General features: G+C 41.6%; 1 protein-coding gene and 1 long non-coding RNA gene across 5 annotated transcripts in view; one reads left to right on the top strand and one right to left on the bottom strand.

Annotated features, from left to right (window-relative positions):
- Positions 1 to 23,872, top strand: part of LOC146339792 (uncharacterized) — a 110,467-nt gene that overhangs the window by 7,615 nt on the left and 78,980 nt on the right. Inside the window, exons 3-4 of one of the 3 annotated variants that reach the window (XR_014784358.1) lie at positions 18,363 to 18,474; positions 20,217 to 20,358. The exons of the other annotated variants lie outside the window; for them this stretch is intronic. This is a non-coding gene — a long non-coding RNA (uncharacterized LOC146339792). The remainder of the gene's footprint in view (positions 1 to 18,362; positions 18,475 to 20,216; positions 20,359 to 23,872) is intronic. 3 annotated transcript variants of the gene reach the window in all.
- NTN4 (netrin 4) overlaps positions 1 to 23,872 on the bottom strand; it is a 68,346-nt gene that overhangs the window by 4,269 nt on the left and 40,205 nt on the right. For both annotated transcript variants that reach the window (XM_084810226.1, XM_084810227.1), the window contains 6 exons: positions 22,742 to 22,868; positions 21,814 to 22,002; positions 11,173 to 11,386; positions 9,057 to 9,169; positions 4,470 to 4,538; positions 600 to 770 (listed from right to left, as the gene is read on the bottom strand). In XM_084810226.1, coding sequence (XP_084666352.1) covers positions 600 to 770; positions 4,470 to 4,538; positions 9,057 to 9,169; positions 11,173 to 11,386; positions 21,814 to 22,002; positions 22,742 to 22,868 — 883 coding nt within the window. The remainder of the gene's footprint in view (positions 1 to 599; positions 771 to 4,469; positions 4,539 to 9,056; positions 9,170 to 11,172; positions 11,387 to 21,813; positions 22,003 to 22,741; positions 22,869 to 23,872) is intronic.

The raw sequence follows: 23,872 nt of genomic DNA, 5'->3' as shown, positions 1-23,872 counted from the left end.
GATGGGGAGACACAACTAGTCACATCTAAAAATGCATCTTTTATGTGTAAGGATGAGGGGGTAGAAGTTTGATTTTTCTTTCTTACAATGACTGTGTACATCGCTTTACTATACAATCAAAGCAAATGTGGTAGGAGCTTCTCTCATTTCTCTGCCTGCATTATCTCATGTGTCTAACTTAAACTCAGTTAAGGAAAGAATTCTGCATGTGTGCAACTTTGAGAAAAGATTCAAATTGACAAATTCTGTGGCAGGGCTTAGAAATGATGATTAGTGCATGATATAACAGGTCTGAAGTGAAAACTGAAAGGACTGTCTAGCATCAAATTGCTTTAATTGGTAAGAACAGTGATTGGCAGTTTAGTTTGCTGAAGCATCCACATATTTTTTCTTCTACTCCCAGTATGTGGAACAAAAACGAAATTTGTGGATAAAAAGCATTTTTAAAAGCCAGAGTATATGATAGGATGAAATGTAATTTAATTGTGTGTGTATGAACTATAAGACTAATTATGCAGGGGATGGAGAGAAGTAATGACGTGTAAAAACAAAATTAGTTTCCAACTGATAGAGACATGTTTTTCATAACAAATACCTACCAGGATTAAGTATTGGGCAAGTGCAGCCTCTGTTAGTCCATGATTCTGGATAAAGAATCCGCTTCCCTCGGAAAATTTTAAGCTTTGTAGATTTCAATACTTTCTGGATTTTCACGTTGACCTCAGCATGGGAGCCTTTATCATGAGCAGACAAAATCTTTGCCTTCAACACTGTGAGGAGGATTTTTAAAAGAAGAATATATCTTCTGTTGTCATTCCAATGCTGCACATTAATGTTGAGTACCAGCAATGTGTGCACTAAAGATTGCACTACAGCCTACTTGCACTTTCAGAGTGAGTGAAATTGTATTTACTGATAGAGCAATACCATTTATTTCATTTGATGCAAAGAGCACAGAACTAGATTTAGTTGAATAGAAACTGTGCCAGACCCTCTACTTGATGAGCCTGTTCAGTCTTTGCCAAGGGCTGGGTGCAGAAAGATGCTCAGTGACCTGATTTTTAGGAAGTATGGAGCACACACACAGCTGCTTCTTCCTACTGGGATTACTGGGAACTAGTGTATTACTTATTATTAGTCAAGTGGGCCTTAGGAAGCATTACTAACAACAAAGCTAGCGGAGATGATAGTTTTCCAGCTGAGCTATTTAAAATCCTAAAAGATGATGCTGTTAAAGTGCTGCACTCAATATGCCAACAAATTTGGAACACTCAACAGTGGCCACAAGACTGGAAAAGGTCAGTTTACATTCCAATTCCAAAGAAGGGCAACGCCAAAGAGTGTTCAAACTACCGTACAATTGTGCTCATTTCACATGCCAGCAAGGTTATGCTCAAAATCCTACAAGCTAGGCTTCAGCAGCATGTGAACCAAGAACTACCGGAATTACAAGCGGGGTTTTGAAGATGCAGAGGAACTAGAGATCAAATCACCAACATTTGCTGGATCATGGAGAGAGCAAGAGAATTCCAGAAAAACGTCTATTTCTGCTTCATTGACTACGCTAAAGCCTTTGATTGTCTGGATCACAACAAACTGTGGCAAATTCTTAAAGAGATGGGAGTACCTGAGCACCTTACCTGTCTCCTGAGAAACCTGTATGAGGGTCAAGAAGCAACAGTAAGAACCGGACATGGAACAACCGATTGGTTCAAAATTGGGAAAGGAGTACGACAAGGCTGCATATTGTCACCCTGCTTATTTAATTTATATGCAGAGTACATCATGAGAAACGCCGGGCTGGATGAATCACAGGTCGGAATTAAGATTGCCAGGAGAATTATCAACAACCTCAGATCCACAGACGGTACCACCCTAATGGCAGAAAGCGAAGAGGATCTAAAGAGCCTCTTGTTGAGGGTGAAAGGGGAGAGTGCAAAAGCTGGTTTGAAACTCAGCATTAAAAAAACTAAGATCATGGCATCTGGCCCCATCACTTCCTGGCATATAGAAGGGGAAGAAATGGAAGCAGTGACAGATTTTATTTTCTTGGGCTCCAAGATCACCGCAGATGGTGACTGTAGCCACGAAATTAAAAGACGCTTGCTCCTTGGGAAGAAAGCTATGGCACACCTAGACAGCACAGTAAGAAGCAGAGACATCACCTTGCCAACAAAGGTTCGTATAATCAAAGCTATAGTTTTCCCAGTAGTAATGTATGGCTGTGAGAGCTGGACTATAAGGAAGGCTGAGCACTGAAGAATTGATGCTTTCGAACTGTGGTGCTGGAGAAGACTCCAGCACGAGTCCCCTGGACTGCAAGGAGGTCAAATCAGTCCATCCTAAAGGAAATCAACCCTGAGTGCTCATTGGAAGGACAGATACTGAAGCTGAAGCTCAAATATTTTGGCCACCTAATGCGAAGAGAAAACTCCCTGGAAAAGACTCTGATGCTGGGAAAGATTGAAGGCCAAAGGAGAAGGGGACGGCAGAGGATGAGATGACTAGATAGCATCACCGATGCAATGAATATGAACTTAAGCACACTCCGGGAGAGAGCGGAGGACAGGAAAGCCTGGCGTGCTATGGTCCATGGGGTCACGAAGAGTCGGACACAACTTAACGACTGAACAACAACACAGTGCATTACTTATCATTTTAAATGTTTGCACTAAACTGCAAAATAAAACAATGCTTTCTTGTAGCCTGGCCACCTCATCCCATTATAGGTTTAAAGTACTTATATTTTGGGGAAAAAGAAATAATCTGGCCAGTCATAGTCAGCCTGGTTCCTAGAAGTTTACAGCTAAAACATTCGTGGGGAGTCTCCCCCACCCCACCCCCAAGCCATGCATGGATGGATTTCAAGTTAGAAGCTATCAATAACCTCAAGGAAGCCTATAATCACTGCCACAAAGCAAACAGTACAATAAATACTTTATATTGGTGATGTATAAAAAGAGAGATTTGTCACATAGTAAATGCTGCTTAGCTCACAGAACATGCCTCATTGATAGGAGAACCCAAATACTGGAAGATCAAAATCTGTTGGGAAAAGTATACATAGCAGACAAAATATGCAGGCAGCTGTATTGGTCCGTTAGAGAAAAAAATCCAAAAGTCAAAAGTAGTAATATCATCTAGCAGTCAGAAGATATGTTTTCCCCATAGGCAAAATTGCAATTTGACTTCTGTGACTGTATAGCTTGTGCACCACTTAAATAGCCCCCTTGACACATACAATTGCATGGAAGCCCAGGGGATCACGCATAGGCTTCTTCCTTGCAGATGTCCACACCAACACAATTGCGTGGATGCCCAGGGGGCAAGGCCAGTGGGGTGCTCAATGCTGTAGGCAGGCCAACCCCCCAGCCATTGCACAGACACTGCTTGACAAGTATAACATATGAATGGGGGGTTATATTTTCCCCCCTCCTAATTGTGCTTTCTACCTCACAGGGGACCCATGTAGTACTAAATCAGCCCTAAAGACAGGTCTGAATAATACCTGCCTTTTATATTGTCAAAGGAAAAGCAGCCATTGCGTCTTTATCCCAGCAGGATTTGCTGCCATTTGAGTTCCTTTTTCACCTAACACGGTCTAAGACTCAGAGGGAGCAATCCTATGGCCGCTAGTCAGTGGCTAGACAGCCATAAGATATGTCAGTTTCCTCAGAGCCCACACTCCGAGGTTGGTTCCCTGAGAACTGACCTTCCCCCCCCCACGCTGCCTAGTAGGCAGCTCAGAATGGCCCTGTGCTCAGAAGAGGAGCACGGAGTGGCAAAAACAGGGCATTCCAAGGGGGCATTCCAGGGTGGGTAAGGCGGAAATGCCAGTACAACACATCCAACGTGTTGTCCAGCCCCGCTTCCACCACTCCGCCTTCACAATTTCGGCTGTCTAGCCACAAATGCAGGGCGGCTGAAGCGCGGAGAGGACAATCCCCACCACGCTTCTCCTGCCCTTCATTGGATAGGCGGTTGTCTCCAAGTTTGGAGGTGGCCTCCTACCCTGGTGAGATTGCGCCCTAACTCAATTAAGTTGCACAGCTCTTCTATTCCATCTTAAATCTATTACCAATAGCAAACTTGGGCTTTCATCGTGCCCAGCACCAGCTTTTGTCCTGTCATCCTCCTCTCCCTCCCCACTTAACATCCAGCCTCAACATTTAAACTTTCCATTTAAAAGTTACCATTTATGCATAAATGCAGTTACAGGAACTAACTCTTAATATCCCTAAGGATAGGACCAGAGTTTAGTGAAATACAGTTTCTCACACTTCTTTTTCTGGGTCTATTTTACTCAAAGACCATCTTATTTCTTAGTACATTACAAACTTTTGTGTGGCAAGTAACAGGTGCAAGCATTTTTTGAAAGATTATGGAATTATGACAATTGCTGACAATTTTCATTGACAACCGTTGAAAATACTAGGGCAGTTGAATAATATATATTAATTTTAACTCACCATATGTATATTTCATTCCACAGAAGATCTTGGAATTTCGTAAAACTTGGTCTTTACATTCACATTTTCCTATCAAAACACAAAAATACCTCCACCTTTGAATCACCATTAGATGAAATCTTCCAACTACCATTAGAAGTCAATCTTGGAGTCAGTTCCATGGAGCAGTATCCAGTGGTGTCATTCCAGAAACTCAAATAGCACTAGCAGAACTCTGCCAAATCCTTCCATTGCACAAACCATTTCTCATTACACCGGCACAACCGGTTGCACAACGGATTGCACAAGCATAATACACAACTGCTTGTGCAAGTGTAACTTTAGTTAGATTCTCCTCTTATGCATAGTTTGGAACCTAGTTTCTGCTAGCTCAACATCATGCACTAATGGAATGACAAAGTTGGATACTTCCCATGGTTATCTAGATCCACCTAGCGAACTGAAGGAGGGGCGGGGGGGGCAGAATGGAATGGCTTCAGTAATAGGATATAGAGGATCAGATCTTTCAACGAAAACTAGATTGTTTACCTTTTTGCATGATATAGCGTTGTGAATGGAAGGTGGGAATAGCATTACATTGCAACTATTGAAAGGATCAGAATAGTTGAAGCTGCTGACTGGAGCCTGGACATTAGGAATAATAGCCCTTTTCAAATATTATATGAATGCCTGGAAGGGAAAGGGATTACACATATCTGATCTCCACAAGTTCATTATAAAGACTGAAAGATCCCACACACATACAGCTGTATGCACAGAGAGCTCCCTCCATGTCATCAGGAAGTCAGGGGTCCTGAATGCATGGCAAAAGACTCCCATATTCATGGGCTCTTCCAGACCTCACAATAAATGGGTGTATGCAGTCCTTCTCCCCTTCTACAAGCATTTATATAACATCTGAAAAGGGTGTCTTAGTTATTAACTGCACATGGAAGGTTTTGAATGTGTAAGGTATTGCAATTTTCATGGTGATCCTCATTGTGTGCAAATTTGAAAATATGCTATAATATGAATATGCATTGCAATAAGTGAAAGGTAAATCAAGTCCCTGAAGTTACGTGTTTATCAGTGACATACAGATTCAGCAAATCTTACCCCTCCCCCCAGGAGGATTGTCTGGCTCTCCAGTTGCCAACCCATAGGCAAAAGGGTAGCCAGCAGTGAGTGGAGGTTGTGCCAGTGGAGCTTGCTGACAGACCACTTTGCAGTATGAGGAAGGCCTTGTCACACCACCTTCCTTTTCTTCCTCAACGTGGCTCCCTTGTAAAACTAATTGCTGACCTTGGATCATTTCAAGTGACTAAGGCTGCAATCCTATACTCACCTACCTGGGAGTAAGTGCCATTGAACTAATGGGGCTTACTTCTGAGTAGATATGTATAGGATTGCACTGTAGATCTGAAAAAATAAGAAACAACTACCACCATTCTTTATAATGCATCATATAAAGCTAGAAGAACTGCCCATATAATTAACCTTGTTTCAGATCTAGCAAATTCTTGTTTGCTTAATTCACAACACAATCCTATACGTATCTACTCATTAATAAGTCCAATTGGGTTCAATGGGGCATACACCCAGGTAAGCAGGTGTAAGATTACAGTCTCATTTATTCACTGACTTCAGTTATAGCCACTGTATTGTTATGGCCAGCCCTGGTAAAATTGTACTAGTGCTACCAATCTTAAATTTTATGGGATTTACAAAAAAAATAGCTGAACATTAATGACACCCCTTCTTCCTCTACTATGTGATCATTGAACAGATTTTCCCTTCAGAATACAATATAAACTTTATGATTCATTCTAGCTGAAAGCAAACTTTACCCTAATTAACCTGTCCAGGAAAAATGTTTGGGTTTTATTAGCTCTAATTAAGGCAAAAGACAGGTGACTGGGTGACAATGGCCTAGTTCACACATAATGTGAACCCATAGTTTATTTAACCATGGTTTGTTGCCCTACACAAGGTTTGACTGGCAGACAATTAAACCAACCATGGTTTGTTTTCTCAATCCCTGGGTTATTTGTTTCCCTCCTCCTTTGTCTGTTTCCTCCCTGTATCCCAAATGCACTTGCAGCAGTATATGCTTGTAGAGCAGCTGGTTTGTTTGTTTTTTACTACTCTTGCCTGCCATCACTGTAGCCTGGTAAAACAATCCATGAACAACTCACCACTCCGGATATGCACTTAACAACCCCTTGGTTTAAACAACCCAGAGTTCACAACCCAACAAGAAACCATGGATTCTCTTTCTGGATTGTTCATGGTTAACAAACCATGGTTTGTTCATGTGGCTGTGTTCACACATCACAACAACCCAAAATCCCATCACTTATACCATGGGTTAGCATTATGTGCAAACCAGGCCAATATGGATCATTGGATCAGTTCGTACATAACGGCAGCAAATCTTGGGTTATTTAACCTACAATTTGTCAGGGCGTGGGTTGTGCACAATCCGTGTCTGTTTTCTGTAAACAATTGGTTCACTCAGAGGCTGTGAGCATGACATGTGAACCTAGGCCGATGGGATCTTTAGGGGCTAAACAACCCAGTTAACAACAAATTCTCAGCCCCTGCGAATCATGGGTTAAATAACCTACGATATGCTGCCGTTGTGTGCGAACCAGGCCATAGAATATTTCCCATGGGTGAGATCCCACTGCAGCAGAAAGGTGGAGAAAAATAAGAAGCTGCCCACTGACTTTGACAGCTCCTCCAGCAGTGAATCAAAGTAAGAGAGGAGAAATACTCACAACACATGGAATCCCTCATGCTACATTAACTGGAAGCAGTAACTTAACCCTCCAGTTCTGAGTCCATTCAGTACACATAAAAAAACCTGGGCTTAGAAGGATTAGATATACTGCCACCTGAATGTCCTTAGGAAGGCTCACCTCATCCTTTAAAATCTATGGACGTATTTCACCTCTTCCTACAGTTCTATAGCAACATCTTACATGTAACTGCTTAAATTCCAGTATAGTTGTGCCCTCAAGCACATGGATAATATCAGAGAATTCAAAGTGAATAAATGTATTCTTATCTAAATATAGCAAAATCTCAGTGGCAAAAGCCAAAATTTGTGTCCCCTAAAATAAAGGATTAAAGGACAAAACATTATTCCAGGCTAAATATATTTGATATAAGATCTAGGAAAACAATCACTGTATACAAAATCAGAATGAGAAAAATAAACTTTGCCATTTAAAGTTAGGTGAATATAAAAATAGACATTTTCTGATGAGATTTATTCATTTCTTCATGCTTATTTCAAAATTGGCATTAAGTAAAATGTTACTTGAACAGAGCCAATGCTGCTTTTTTAACCTCCAATGGAGATAATATATATTTTATACCTAGGGATGCTCAAAAAATCTTTATCTGAATTTCTCCCCAGATTTTAGAAGGTTTTTTGCAAGGATGTGAGAGGAGCTTTTTATTTCTTCTTCATCGTCTTCTTCTTCTGTTTTGGAAACATCAGAGGCCAATCAACACTTAGCTGAGAATCACCTGACCATGACACAGCATATATTTGAGCAAAGTCACAATGGGGACTGGATTGATTTTTGTTGTTGTTGTTGTTATTTACCCTTCCTTGACACAAAAGCCAACCCGGTGGTACAATGACACCAGGTTACAAAGCAGATTACTTTTGGGTATGTTTGGAATCAGGCTACAATCATCTAATGCTTGCTCATCATGTTCTGGAGGGAGCAATCCTATGGCCCTTAGACAGCATCTGGGGGGCCATAGGATTTTTGGGGTTCCTGGATCCGAGGTTGGAGTGCTTCGACCTTGGAGCCAGGAATCCACATTCCCTGCCCCCTCTGCCTCGCAGCCAGCATGGAGAAAACTGTGCCAGCTGCCTCTCCGAGGTCACAAAGGCGACCTCGGCGAAGGGGTAAAGGGGGCATGCCAGTGGGTGGGGAGGGGACTGGGGAAGCTGGGATACAAAGTATCCTGAGGCCTCCCCAGCCTCCTATCCTCCCTCTCCGATGCTTCCAAGCTAGATGGGCGAAAAAGCTCATCTAGCGAAAATGCAGAGGGGAAGGAGTGCAGAGGCCAAGATTGCCTCCGTCACTCCTCCCACTCTGCATTAGATGCCTGTAAGCCTCCGAGTTTGGAGACTTATGAGCAGTGGCATAGGACTGCAGCCTAACTTTCTTTCTCTATGAAAGAAATGTATAGAAATATGTGTAATGAATGTTATATTTGTCTTAGGGTTCTTCAGATGAGGCTTTTATAGTGCAATCACCCTAATTCATTCATGGAATTTTAAGAAGATCCAGATAACATGTCTTCTATTTGTAACCTTCCCTTGTTTTTCCACTGCTTTTCTGTCTTTTTCCTTATCACAGAAAATCCAGTAAGAAGTGGAAAATGGAATAGCTGCACAATGTCCATCTGGAAGCACCTTAAATGTCTATAATCTTATATTTGTGGATTGATCTCAGAACCTTTTTTTAAACTTTCCTTTTTGTATTTTAAAGCCAAAGCAACTTTTTACTATATAGTCATAAATTCCTATTTTTAAAAAGATGTTAATGGAGATAGCAAACAGGCCTGAGTCTATATTCTTACCTGAATGTCGAAGGGCAGAGTATCCTTGTTCATCCTCCCACCCCCATCCTGGTTCACTCTTGTTATAAGCAGGATAAAAACCAGGGATTTCATAGTACCAGTCTATGTCTGCACTGTTGAAATTTAAGGAACAGTGTGAAATGTTTCTTATGAAGTCAGTTCAGTTCAAGTTTCTTCATTACAAAGAATTGCCTTTATAAACCTTAGGAAATCAGAAGCAAGCTATACAAACCCATTTATTGCATTAATTATCCATATTTCAAACATCTGTGTTGTCAGAAAACTACTTACCTGTCATTCTTTGATGGCTCACACACAACAGTTTGGAAGAAATTTCTAGCAGTGCCAAACGGAGTCTTAAGGATTACCATACACCCAAAATTAATTTCTTGAACTAATTGGGCGGCATGGAGATGCACACACACACCAAGTTTAGTTCAGAGTTGCTTACTCTAAAAAAATACTTTATTGGAAAAATAAACATCCATATCTTAAAGATAGTTAAAGTGAGGAAAAGTTGTGACTTTAAGGGAGCAGTCTTAGGCATATTTAGACAGAAAAAAAGTCCTAAAATTCCCAGCATTCATTAGCCAGCATGGCTGGCTGGAGGAATGCAGGGAGTTGTAGGACTTTTCTTCTGTCTAAACATGCATAGGATTGCACCTTAAGTGTATGTAGACACACTTCTTGAAGAACCACATTTAAACCACCTCAGCTTTCCACAGACTGGTGCCCCCCAGCCAGCATGGCCAATTGTCAGGAATGCTGGAGGTTGTAGTTCAAAACATCTGGAGGACACCTGCCTGGAGAAGGCTGAATTACTTAAGTTTGGATTTATGTGGCCAAGACTCAAAGAACGTTTATTACTTCCAGTGGATTAGTTCATTAAGAAACATAAAACAAATGAATAAATGTACACAATCAGTAATTCGGTACATAAATGTCTGTAGTTTACGGTTAGTAGTATACAATTTATTGTGGAAACATTTTGAGATAGAAGATAGATAGATAGATAGATAGATAGATAGATAGATAGATAGATAATTAAAATTTACATGGTGCGGAATGCACAAGATCTATAAAAGGATCTCTATGTATAATTTTGGCTAGCATTCTAGGTCTTCCAATATATGGTTTGTACTTCTTTGGCATTTCAGAGGTTACAGCTTGACCTGACTTCCAAGTGAGTCAGTGGGAGTTTTGCCATTGAGCCATTAGATCTTCCCTCTCTATTGTCCATTTAGACCAAGACTATTTTGGATCACCTGGCTGTAACACTGACCAACTAAACACTTCAGCCTGAAAATGCCAGACTACATTCTGGCAGACTATATAGACTTCTAGACCAAAGCAGCATATTCAGACAGAAACTTCCCAGGTAGTTCTTACTGCAGTACATTTCCATTCACACGCTAACAGATGTTAAGAAATGCAAATGAATCTACTGAGATTTCTTCTAAATCAGTGGCAGGGTCAATATTTAGATTTGGAATAGATAAAGAATATTATTGCTATACTTCTAATTCTATTTGGAATCCCTATAAACCAGTGATTTCCAATTTGTATGCCGGGATGCACTGATATCTCAGGCTCATGCCAAGTTTGCTCAGAGATATTCAGGACAGCTTTGGACAGCTTTGCCCAGAACCACCAAAAGGAGGAAATGACTTGTGTATACTTCCTCCATGTTTCTGATAATGTTCAAGTGGCAACTCTTGCATATCCCAGGCTAGAAGATGTATAAGTTCTAGATCTAACTCATGTATCTCCCTTGTGGGAAATCCTTTGGATGTTACCCTGAAGTATGGACAGATTATGTAAGCCACTTGCACATCTAATTTTCAGTTGTTCCAGATAAAGTCTATGACTATCCAGCTGATCTTCAAGCCTTAAAGGCTTAAGTGTGAATGGCAGATAGAAACCTGGTTGTTCCATATTTTTTATCCATATTTCCCCAGCCAAGAGAGTTCATCACATATTCCTTCTACTTTCATTCTGGAAATAATGTGAAATATGTAAGTGTGAGTTGTGATTGTGAAAATAAAACACAGCAACTTATTCTGGATGTTTTCCTACATTTCTATCCTTTTTATCACCTCTATATTTGTCCACTCACCTGTTGATGCAGTCACCACTTGAAGAGTCGCAGCTTCCTGCACAATCACATGGTTGGCAGCCATAACTTCCAAAGCCCCAGTATCCTACCATGCACCTATCACAATGAGGACCAGCCACTCCAGGTTTGCAAGGACAATCACCGTTGCTGGGATCACAGAAGGTGCTATTGCTAAAGGGAAGCACAGCTGATCCAACAGGGTGGCAGAAGCATACTGCAATATTAAAGCATATGTATGAGATTAAAGTCTCTGGGAATAAAACCTGGAGACTAGATACTGATGGCAGTTATATACATTTGCTATCACCCATCCTTAGTATTCTTCTTGTTTTATGTTTCTAGATTGAAGGGTTCAAGAAATAGGGAGAACATATCCCTCCATAATCATACACATTTTCTTCTAAGCTCCCCACATCACTGCCTCTTAAGTATGCAAGAACCCACTGCTGGAGAAGAAGCTGGAGCAGACTGTTACCTAAGTGTTAAGCACTAAATAATTTTCTAAGATTTGTGATAGAGTTGAGCTGATGTTTTCACCAGAGACTTTTGTAGTGAACGTATGCAGGTGGTGGTGAGGTGAAAAGTGGGGAAGGGTGGGGAGAAAGATAAAGTTGGGGGGCAGTATTTATTTATTTATAGGCAAAAATGGATTACTTTGAGTGTAGAGCATACTTTGTGGTCCATATAGCAGTGTTGTGTTTCCCCCCTTTCCTTCCTTAACAAAAAGCTTTCTTAACCGAGCCACAATCACATCATTCCTATTTGGGAATACCGCTGAATTGCTGATTGCAGCTCCACCAGGAAAGCATTTTGTTAAGGAAGAGAGAGGGGAAAGCCACTACTGCCTCCTCTTATCTTGATAATTCCCCTGCCACCCTCAAAGTGTACAGTTCCTCACCAGAAAATCGCTGAGTCACCCCTTTTGTGTCCTGAAACTGGGACCACAAAAGTCAGGGAAGATCAGCTGAGCTCTTGGCTGTGGTGGTAAAGGAGTCATATTTGTATGATCCGGAACTGGTTTAGGCTGGGGAAAATCTGTGTTCAAATACCTGCTCAGTCATGACTCCTTGGGTGACCTTAGGCCAGTTGCTATTGCCCAGCCTAACCTACTTCACAGGATTGTTGTGAGGGCAAAAGTGATAATAATTAAATAAATAAATAGTCTATTACATGGGAAATTCTTCCCTGACTATATCAAATTGGAAGACTGCATTGTTCAATGCTTAACCACTTATAACACTCCCAGAACATAGGAAAATTTAAAATTTAAAAAGGAGATGATTAGGACTTTTCTTCCTAATTTTCTAGTTTTCAGCATGCAGAGATTTTTAAATATTTTTATGTAGAGAATTCAAATCTGTGACTCCCTGCCTGAAAGATTAAGTAATCTGCCTCATGATTATCTGAACATTCATCTGATCTGACATATTTACAATAAAGCTGAGTGTAGTATCACCATGCCACAGTTACATTTTTTTCACTCATAAGCATTTTTTGTATTTTAATCTTTAGCCATCCTGGGATTCCTGTTGAAGAGCAGGATATAAATACTCTAAATAAAGAGCCAAAATAAACGTGATGGTGGCAGATCTGGTTTCTTTTAGCCTGGATCTGCCCAATTACATAGAAAGAGAGGGGATGAGGGTCTGTTTATGGCAGCAAAAGGTTGGGAGTATTAAACCTTCCACATATAGGGATGCCTCCTTGTAGTTTGCCCTTCAGGCGCTTTTGTCCACAGCTGAGCTCCAGTATTAGAAGTAAGCTTGAGTGGGAGAAAAGCACTTGAGGAAAAACCCTGTGCAAAAAGCAGGGGTGGGGGGAACAGCACAAGTTAACCTTTTCTATTATATTGGACCCTTCGCCCCTCTTTCTGTGTGACTGGGGCAGTTGTTGTTGTTCAGTCATTCAGTCATGTCTGACTCTTCGTGACCCCATGGACCATAACACGCCAGGCCTTCCTGTCCTCCCTTCTCTCCCAGAGTGTGCTCAAGTCCATATTCATTGCATTGGTGATGCTATCTAGCCATCTCATCCTCTGCCGTCCCCTTCTCCTTTGGCCTTCAGTCTTTCCCAGCATCAGGGTCTTTTCCAGTGAGTTTTCTCTTCGCATTAGGTGGCCAAAATATTTGAGCTTCAGCTTCAGTATCTGTCCTTCCAATGAGCACTCAGGGTTGATTTCCTTTAGGAGTAACTGATTTGACCTCCTTGCAGTCCAGGGGACTCATAAGAGTCTTCACCAGCACCACAGTTAGAAAGCACCGATTCTTCGGCGCTCAGCCTTCCTTATAGTCCAGCTCTCACAGCCATACGTTGCTACTGGGAAAACCATAGCTTTGATTATATGAACCTTTGTTGGCAAGGTGATGTCTCTGCTTCTTACTATGCTGTCTAGGTTTGCCATAGCTTTCCTCCCAAGGAGCAAGCGTCTTTTAATTTCGTGGCTACAGTCACCATCTGTGGTGATCTTGGAGCCCAAGAAAATAAAATCTGTCACTGCTTCCATTTCTTCCCCTTCTATATGCCAGGAAGTGATGGGGCCAAATGCCATGATCTTAGTTTTTTTGATGTTGAGTTTCAAACCAGCTTTTGCACTCTCCCCTTCCACCCTCAACAAGAGGCTCTTTAGATCCTCTTCGCTTTCTGCCATTAGGGTAGTATCGTCTGCGTATCTGAGGTTGTTGATAATTCTCCCAGCAATCTTAATTCCGACCTGTGATTCATCCAACCTAGTGTTTCTCATGATGTACTCTGCATATAAATTAAATAAGCAGGGCGACAATATACAGCCTTGTCGTACTCCTTTCTCAATTTTGAACCAATCGGTTGTTCCATGTCTGGTTCTTACTGTTGCTTCTTGACCCTCATACAGGTTTCTCAGGAGACAAGTAAGGTGCTCTGGTACTCCCATCTCTTTAAGAATTTGCCACAGTTTGTTGTGATCCACACAATCAAAGGCTTTAGCGTAGTCAATGAAGCAGAAATAGATGTTTTTCTGGAATTCTCTTGCTTTCTCCATCATCCAGTGAATGTTGGCGATTTGATCTCTAGTTCCTCTGCCTCTTTGAAACCCAGCTTGTAGTTCCGGTAGTTCTCGGTTCACATACTGCTGAAGCCTAGCTTGTAGGATTTTAAGCATAACTGTCAGGGTGGACACTAAGCCCATAGAATCCCAAAGTAGTTCTGATTCTGAGGAGGAGGAGCCGCTCCTGGGAGGGCCAACAGCTGGCAGGGATTCCTCCCACCGGCATTCCTAGCATAGATAGCAGTCCCGGGAGTGAGAGAGCGCAGGAAGCAGATTTGCTGGACGCTCAACGCCGTCGCAGGGAGCAGCGCCAAATGGAGGGCGTGGAAAGGAGGCGTAGTGCCCGGATGGTGCGCAAACAATGGTTGCGCCCAGAGGATCCAAGGGAAAAGGGGAGGGACTCTCCCTAGCCCATAAGTTCAGGGTCTGCCAGTGATTCTCCTTCAAACGGGGACCAACTGTTCCAACTTAAGGCATAGGTACTCTGCTGCTCATATCTAGTTGCTAACAGTAGAGCTGTTAAGTTGTAAATGAAGAATAAAGCTTTGAAAAGAATCCCTTTGTCTGTGTCTGGACTTGGCTACTAGATTAGACTGAGAGAGGCCTCCAAGGAACCCTTGACAATAACCTTGCTGGCATGTGAAATGAGCGCAATTGTATGGTAGTTTGAACACTCTTTGGCATTGCCCTTCTTTGGAATTGGAATGTAAACTGACCTTTTCCAGTCTTGTGGCCACTGCTGAGTGTTCCAAATTTGTTGGCATATTGAGTGCAGCACTTTAACAGCATCATCTTTTAGGATCTTAAATAGCTCAGCTGGAATACTGTCATCCCTGCTAGCTTTGTTGTTAGTAATGCTTCCTAAGGCCCACTTGACTTCACTCTCTAGGATGTCCGGCTCAAGTTCAGCGACCACACTGTCATGGCTATCAGGGACATTAAGATCTTTCCTGTATAGTTCTTCTGTGTATTCTTGCCACCTCTTCTTAATCTCATCTGCTTCTGTTAGGTCCCTGCCTTCTTTGTCCTTTATCATGCCCGTCTTTGCACAAAACGTTCCCTTGAGATCTCCAATTTTCTTGAAGAGATCTCTAGTCTTTCCCATCCTATTGTTTTCTTCAATTTCTTTGCATTGTTCATTTAAGAAGAACTTCTTGTCTCTCCTTGCTATTCTCTGGAAATCTGCATTCAGTTGGATATATCTTCCCCTTTCTCCCTTGCTTTTCGCTTCCCTTCTTTCCTCAGCTACTTGTAAAGTCTCATCAGACAGCCACTTTGCTTTCTTGCATTTCTTTTTCTTTGGGATGGATTGAGGTGCTGCCTCCTGAACAGTGTTACGGACCTCCGTCCATAGTTCCTTAGGCACTCTGTCTATCAGATCTAATCCCTCAAATCTATTCGTCACCTCCACTGTATATTCATAAGGGATATGATTTAGGTCATACCTGAATGGTTTAGTGGTTTTCCCTATGTTCTTCAATTTAACCCAAAATTTTGCGATAAGAAGCTCATGATCTGAGCCACAGTCAGCTCCAGGTCTTGTTTTTACTGATTGTATAGAGCTTCTCCAACTTTGGCTGCAAAGGACATAATCAATCTGATTTCGATATTGACCATCTGGTGATGTCCATGAGTAGAGTCGCCTCTTGTGCTGTTGGAAAAGAGTTTTTGCTATGATCAGCGTGTTCTCTTGGCAAAAGTTTATCCTTTGTCCTGCTTCATTTTGTACACCAAGGCCATGCTTGCCTGTTATCCTGGTGATTTCTTGACTTCCTACTTTAGCATTCCAATCCCCTATGATGAAGAGGACATCTTTTTTTGGTGTTAGTTCTAGAAGGTGTTGTAGGTCTTCACAGAACCGATCAACCTCAGCTTCTTCAGCATCAGTGGTTGGGGCATAGACTTGAATGACTGTGATGTTGAATGGTTTGCCTTGGATTCGTACTGAGATCATTCTATCATTTTTGAGATTGTACCCCAGTACTGCTTTTCCCACCCTCTTGTTGACTATGAGTGCTACTCCATTTCTTCTAAGGGATTCTTGCCCACAGTAGTAGATATAATGGTCGCCTGAATTAAATTCACCCATGCTTGTCCATTTTAGTTCACTGATTCCCAAGATGTCGATGTTCAATCTTGCCATCTCATGTTTGACCAACTCCAGCTTACCTTGAGTCATTGATCTGACATTCCAGGTTCCTAAACAATATTGTTCTTTATAGCATCGGATCTGCCACGGTCATTTCTAATTTGGCCCTAGAAATCTAAGGTTATGGATACTGCATTATTCTACTAGATACTGCATTATTCTACTGCCATGTTCATGCACAACACTAAAAGTGGCTCTTGAGCCTCTCTTGTCCTATTTGTCCATGTGTGAATGTTGTTATTGTGGGATGAAAAGTAGAAGACAGCCAATTTTCTCGCAAATGTAACTTTTGGCCAGGGTAGATTTACAGATATAAGACACTTACTTAAGTCTCATATGTAAGAATGTCCTATGCAGTCCTGGCTCCAGGTTTTTGAGGCCCCTGGGGCAAGTCAGCCTCAATGGGCCCCCTCCCTGAAAGAGTCTAGCTTCTCATTGCCATTGTCATCAGCTGCTATTGCTCCTCCTCTTTTTCCCATCCTTGCTACTCCTTGCTTGCTTGACAGTCAAAGAGCAGGTGAGCAAAAAGGCAGAGGCATTTATTGCTCTTCTCATCACCATTGTCTGGGCCAGAGTAAGAGGTAGGTGAACAAGCAGGTTGCAGTTGTGAAAAAGAGGAGCAAGGCCAGCGGGATCTTCTCAGTGGGCCCCTCCTCGGGTGTGGGCCCTTGACAAATGCCCAACCATGTCTACCCTTGATGCTGACTCTGGCCCTGTGGCTTATTTTCCATACTAATTAACCTGTTTTCTCATATGAGAGTCACCATGCCACTCCTTGGAAGTGTTCAGTGGAAAAGATTACCTTTTAGCCACCTTGATTGTATTAACAATTTTTTTTAACTAATTTCTCCTAAGTAAGTGTGTGGCTGCCTCTTTAGATTTTGAGGTATTTGGTAAGATCCTGCACTTTCTCACTTAAATGTGTATTAAAAGCTTTCTTGAATTGCCTTCTTTGTTGTTTTGCCACACCAGCAAATGCAGTTTAAAAGTGAGTGCGTGTGTGTAATATATAACACCTAAGTAACAAAGAGATAAAAGGAAAATAGCTATTTAGGATACAATCCTATGCATGTTAAGGGAGAAAAATTTCTACATTTCCCAGCATTCCCAGGCCATGCTGGGAGTTGTAAGACTTTTTTTCTGTCTAAACATGCATAGGATTGCACCCTTAGTTATTTAGGAAACCAACAAAACCTCTCAGAGTCAATGTAACTCAGATCCAAAGTATAATAAACAGTTCAGAACTCTTAGCAGACTTTAGCTGTTTCTGTACAGGAATCTCTGAACTCAGAGTGCAGGGAATAAATAATATAAATGCATTTGATCTTAATGCTAAAACATCAGGTTTACCTTTGGATACCAGGGCCCAAATGCTCCGAACATGCAATATATGTTTTAATGTAATAATTATAAACAGTTATGAACCTTTTTTAATGATCCCCAGTTACACTATAGTAGAGTCTTAAAAACTCATAAACCTTGTTAAAAATAGGAGAGGGAAGAATCTAACCTTCAAGCAGAATGCCACTGTTTACCATGTTAAATAAGAGAATGCCTGGTTTTATCTAGTATATATATATCAACTCCTGAGCAAATATTACACATTGTTCACTAAAGAGTATGATCAGTGTAGCCTAAGGATTGTGTCTTAGCAGCACTTTCATTTGTTTTGACCTTGGAGCTTTTTCATTTTCACTGCTCTCCGATGGTTGAGCAACAGTGTTGGCTTGAGCTGGTAATAGCTACACAGTGCTGTTGTCTACTTCTACTAAGAGGCTATGAGACATGACATTATCAACACAAACTAAGCATGACACAAAGGCGCACGGAGGGGGCGTTCTGTTGAGATTGTAATCTCTACTTGAGTTCTTTGAAGGACAAACTTTCTGTTCAGTTGGATCTATCTAAAAGGCAAGTGGGGAAAAGGCTATGACTGAACAATTTCATGCAGGAAATATCTGTCTCCTCTGTTGGCTCTATCATATGTCCCCCTGACTCCATTGTTGTGGCCTCGTACAGATGATAGCAGCTGAAGAGAAACTGGGATGGTTGCCCAGGAATGAAGCTCATCATGGCTTGGAGGCAACAGCTGAGAAGAGTTTCCTTTTTATCAATAGATCGTGCAGAAAAAGTAAGTTAATCGGGAAGAGAACGTCTGAAAATAAAACTTTCAGGAAGAATTTCTGTTGTGGGATTTGGAGTGCTTTTATAATGTATATAGAATTTTCTTAAAGAAACACATAAGTAATCCCAACATTCCTTGGCAAAATGTATCTTGTGAACTGGTCAGTCACAAATCTGTCTGGCACGGCAACAAGTTCCCCAATCACATTCACAGCAATACTTTCCCCAGCCTCTACAGTCAAGGGACCAGTAGAATCCAGTAGATTCAGCATATGCTTCCAAAGAATCCCTAACTGGAGATAGTCGGGAAGATGTATGTTTCTTAGGTGAACTGGCCCTGAAACAGAATCAATTTACAAGGGCATTCAGAGAGGCCATAGCTAGCCTGGGACTTTAATATTATCATCTTCAGTTCAAATGTGATCATCTCCTACAGGCAACATTGGCTCTCAGTTAGTAAAAAGAGATTGGGGTGGTGGTGGAATCTAATGGGTAAAAATGTCCATTTCTCCATTCACCCATAACATTTTCTACATTTTTAACTAGAAGGAAACAACGCTCTGAGCAGATGCTATTCCTCCTTGCTCTCCTGTTGTATAGCAATTATTTAGCACCAAAAGGACTAAGAAGTGGCACTGTCCTTGGGCAGAAAGGTAGCAAGATGGATAGGAGGGACGGGATAGCAGTAATGAGGACAGGAAGACCAACTCCTGTTTGAATGCTCTGAAAAAGTGAGTCTATTATAACCACCATCATCCCCCCAAAAGAACCTACTTTGCAGAATAAGTGGTTTTTGAAGAAGGAGAAGTGATGGCTAGCTCCAGATTTTTGTGGTCCTTTCTATCCTATTAATGTTCAAATTACAGGGGAGCAGCAAGGCTCCCTTGCCCTTTGCAATGGCCCCTTAGCTACTGTTTTTAGAAGACTACGATTTGGCTAAACCTGGGGGTGGGGATGGCATAAAGCCTTGTGGATTTCATTGAGGGGTCTTGTCATGACTTTGACCAGCAGCCAGGACTCTGAAACAGTGACAAGAAACAGTGGCGACAAGAACCAGCTGGATCAGAAAGGCCATGTACAAGGAGGGAGCTGACTGAGAGGCATCCGAGTACTTGGCTCCAGGTCAGGGGACTACCATCTTTTTTTCAGGAAGAGGTGAAGCCTAAAAGAGATAGGCTGGATCTACACTTACTGCCTTTTTTCACTTCCAATGAGGTTTCACCGCCGGCCTTTCACACTACGCGGTACCCACCTCGAATTGGAACTGGAATTTCCCACTTCTGTGCTCCCGCTTTCAATACCCTAATATCCCGGTATTACATATATATATGTGGAAATTTCCGCCTTCGCTACAGTATCTGGTCGTAGTCCCCTCCCCCGCCTGTCCATATACAGCGGTGTTTGTATTTCCCTCCTGTCCAATCACAGCTCTCAACAGCCCCATGTCTTCTTCCGGCTACTGATCACATAGCTTCCTCAGCAGCCCCTGTTTCCTCAGCAACAAGCAAAGGGCTTGGTGTGCATGCGCTTGTCTGATCTCGGATACTAAGCGGGGCGACCCCGGTCAGTAGTTGGATGGGCGACCGCCTGGGAATCAGGCTTCCTGCACTGAGCAGGGGGTTGTTCTATCCCTTCAAATGAGACTAAGTTTTACCCCCTCCTATCCCCCACTCTGGATGGTTTTTTTTTAATTAAGGTGTTATCCTCGCAGAATCGGGGCTGCTCCGCAATGTTTTTTTTCTAATTCAGGCATGATCTTCGAAGATTCGAAGTTGTGAAGTTGTGTCTGAGATCAGACAAGTGCGCGCAGGAAAACAGCAGGTAAACAGCACAGCGCTTGAGTGTGAACCAAGCTCGCGCATTCGATGAAGCACTGCAACGGGGAAAATGGGTGAGTGTGAATAATCACGTTTTAATGTGAGAGCGTTTAACCTGACAGGACACCAAATTCATTGAGATGGTGGGTACAATGTAGATCGACCTATAGCCTGACCCCAGAGAGATAAAAGACCTCAGTTGAGCTCCTGTCCTAATAGGATCAAGTTGTTTGCTTGGAACTGTCCAAGGGCCTGCCATCCCAGCCCCCTAAACCTCAGGTGTCCACCATGGGCTCCTAGCTGAAGGTCAGGACAAGACATACTTCTACTGCTTCCACCATAATTCTGAACATTGTATCCTACCACTGAAGTCATCTCAACAGACACTGAAACATTTTTCTATAAAAATGTATGCAGATTGTAAGAACCAAATATTTTCTGAGTCAGCTATCCTAAATCCACCTATGTGGGAGTATATCCCATTGATTTATTCATGAATAGATGTGTATAGGATTGCACTGTGTTTTTGTATTGTTTACTTGACTTTTGGAAAACAATTAAAAAATTAAAGAATAGGTAACTGTATAACTTGATTGGCCATTTAAAATGTTAAAGAAGACATTCTGGGGACATGAAATTGTCACATTTATTGAAGCACATAGCATGTTCCATTTTCTAAAATACACACATAAAAATAGGAGGCCATGGCTGTTTTTTCTTTTCATTTAGAATTGAATGCAAACAAATTATGTGATTGCCCCAGTATTTCTAACAATCAGCAAAAAACAAACAAAAAACCATTGATCTTTCTATCTGCACACGTCCACATCTTGCCAAGATTTTTATGCTTTTCAGTCTGGTTCTCAGCAGTCCATCGGTGACTTTGATGATATTTATAAACAGCTAATTCTGTAAAGATTACACTTGGTCTACCATTTTTTAGACTGGTTTAGAATTTCTCACTTAAATTCTTTGACTGTAGTCTAGCAAAGTTGGTAATGTTCATGCAAGTAATAGTAATAATATATAACACCTTTTCTCCAAGGCATACATGGTTCTCTCTTCTCTGTTATCCTCATAACAACCCTGTGAGGTAGGACTAAGAGAGAGCTAGTGGCCCAAGATCACCCAACGAGCTTAATGATTGAACAAGAACATGGATGAGTGTGGATTAGAACCCAGATCTCCTCACTCCTAGTCCGACAGTTGTACAGTAAACAAGTTTTTAGTCTTCTTTTTCCAGTATCTCCTAACTGCAAACTGCTTGTGTTTATAAAGTTTGGTAAGGGAAACAACTGGAAGCAAAATGGGATGAAAAGCCCTAGTATGCATGCAAACATAAAACTCCTTTATTCATGTCTTTTAAAAAAAACCCAAACCCAAATGTTGGAAACTTGTATGAATCCTCCTATTACAGCTACTTTCAGCTGCATCATTGCTATCATGAATGTAATGAACGGTGAAGAAGAATGAACGACAAAGTGATATTGCCTTTAAATATTCACAGTCAGAAATTGATACTGGCTTACATTTACAGGCATCTGGGGCAGAAAAAGGCCTTCTGAGCTCTCGGTAGTAGCCTTGTTTGCAACGCTGGCAGTGCTGTCCTTCAGTATTGTGTTGACAGTTATCACAGACTCCACCACTTTGGTTCCCTGATGCCAGCCACGTTTCCATGTCAAAGTGACAAGTGTCAGAGTGCCCATTGCACTTACAGGCTGAAACACACCCAAGATAAGCAAAAAAAAGACAAATTAAAGATGCTGCTGTTTTTAAAGAATAATGGGGGAGGGGATAGGACTGCATGTGATGCTAGCTGAAACTAATGAAACCAAATGCATATGCCAGCCTGCAGATGTTTCTAATGTGCAAATTGTTATATATTGTCTAGCTCCTCTGATGCAACTAACTTAAAGGCTGAAACTGCTACCAGCTACCACAAGCCTCCCAAAAGCAGTATATGTTACTTTTGTTAGAATAACAAAATATCTAACCAAATATTCTGAAAGCCAGATAAAATTGTTAAAGACCCCAATCCCATTGCATTTCAAAGATGCTGAATCTCATCAAAATTCAGTGGGGCCTGCTTCTATGTCATATATTTAGGCTCAGTAAAATTATTGCTGTTTCTGCGTTTTCTTTAAATGAAAACTGACGAATGTTCAGTGTTTTTAATGTTCAGCGCAGTTTATTTAGGTGTTCTATGAAATTTTGAAAGCTGACCTTGGATTCCACAAGGAAGCCAAGCAAATAGTTACCTTCTTGGTAAAATGTATGCATCTTTGTAAACTGAACTGTCACCAACGTTTAAGCATGATGTGGATGGTGTCTTGCTAATTTATTTTACACAGAGTCATTAGCATTTTTGGAATATAAGAAAACAATATGTATAGAAAGGAATTCCATTTATCTGCAATTGCCTAGAAGCACCTCCATGAATTTGAGTTTGGTACTTACATCTGCATTCGTTTGGGGCTCCCGTTTTGCCATTTGCAGCTTTCCAGGGCTGGTCATTGTAGAGAGGAGCACAATGTTGACAATGAGTGCCTGCAGTATTGTGTTTGCACATGCACCTTCCATGGACCTAAGGGTCAGAAACAAACGATGACCACTATAGCTGCAGTGGCATGTCCAGAAATTTCAATGTGCAAATCCGCCTACTACTACACATTTTTTTCAGATGGCGTGGGCTAATTTAGGTGAAACCTTTCACCCCAGAGCCCATTGTAACTGAAACCAATCCTATGGGAAGTGGATGCCTGAGGGCTTATCTGAATGGTAATAAATGCATTTCCCCAACTGCATTTTACCAACCCTTCCATTGCCTAATATCTAGCTTTAAGAAGCTAGAATAGCCTTGATGCTGTTTACTGTCCTTTTAAATATCCTAAAGGGCGGTGTGTTCTTTCACAGGAGAGAGGGAACTCAATGCTCCTGTGGGAAACTGCTGGGAGGGAGGAGCCTGTTGCACTTACAGACAGTGGATAAGTGCTCCTTCTTGAGTGGTAAAGCAGGGGATCATGGCAGGGGGGAGGGAGATACCAGCTGTGTTGATGCTGACCACAGCTGGGCAACCATCTTCCACATGGCAGTTACAATAGCAAGGATATTTCCGGACAGAAGCAAATGCATTTTCCCAGCAACGACATATTGCTATGAGCATCAGAAATACTTCCTGAGGAGGAGATAGGCTGGTTCCCTCACAGCAAACACGTAAGAACTATGCATTTGTTTCCACAAATAAACAATAATGGCATGGCCCTCCATGTTCTATTACTGTATATTCCATATATGTAGCAATTCTTAGTCCACTTCTGAATCCCACTGAAAGCCAGGGTATACATATCTTACATACATTAATACATTATGTCCTTTATACCTGCCCTCCATCAAATGACTTCCTTTTCCCCTCCTGTATTAATATTCTTAGGATCACTTTTATTTTGGTTCCAAAGTAAAGATAGTAAAGAAGAATGACCTGTTGCTTCACAGACTCTGCCCTGAGAATCTTACACATGATTTATTTATTTATTTACAATATTTATATACTGCTCCACGTCAAAGATCTCAGAGCAGTGAACAGCAAGA

This window comes from Heloderma suspectum, chromosome 7 (genome assembly GCF_057233095.1).
Source record: "Heloderma suspectum isolate Gila_16-S chromosome 7, 16-S_ref, whole genome shotgun sequence".
In the NCBI taxonomy this organism is placed as follows: domain Eukaryota; kingdom Metazoa; phylum Chordata; class Lepidosauria; order Squamata; family Helodermatidae; genus Heloderma; species Heloderma suspectum.
This window is presented reverse-complemented; position numbering and strand designations above follow the sequence as displayed.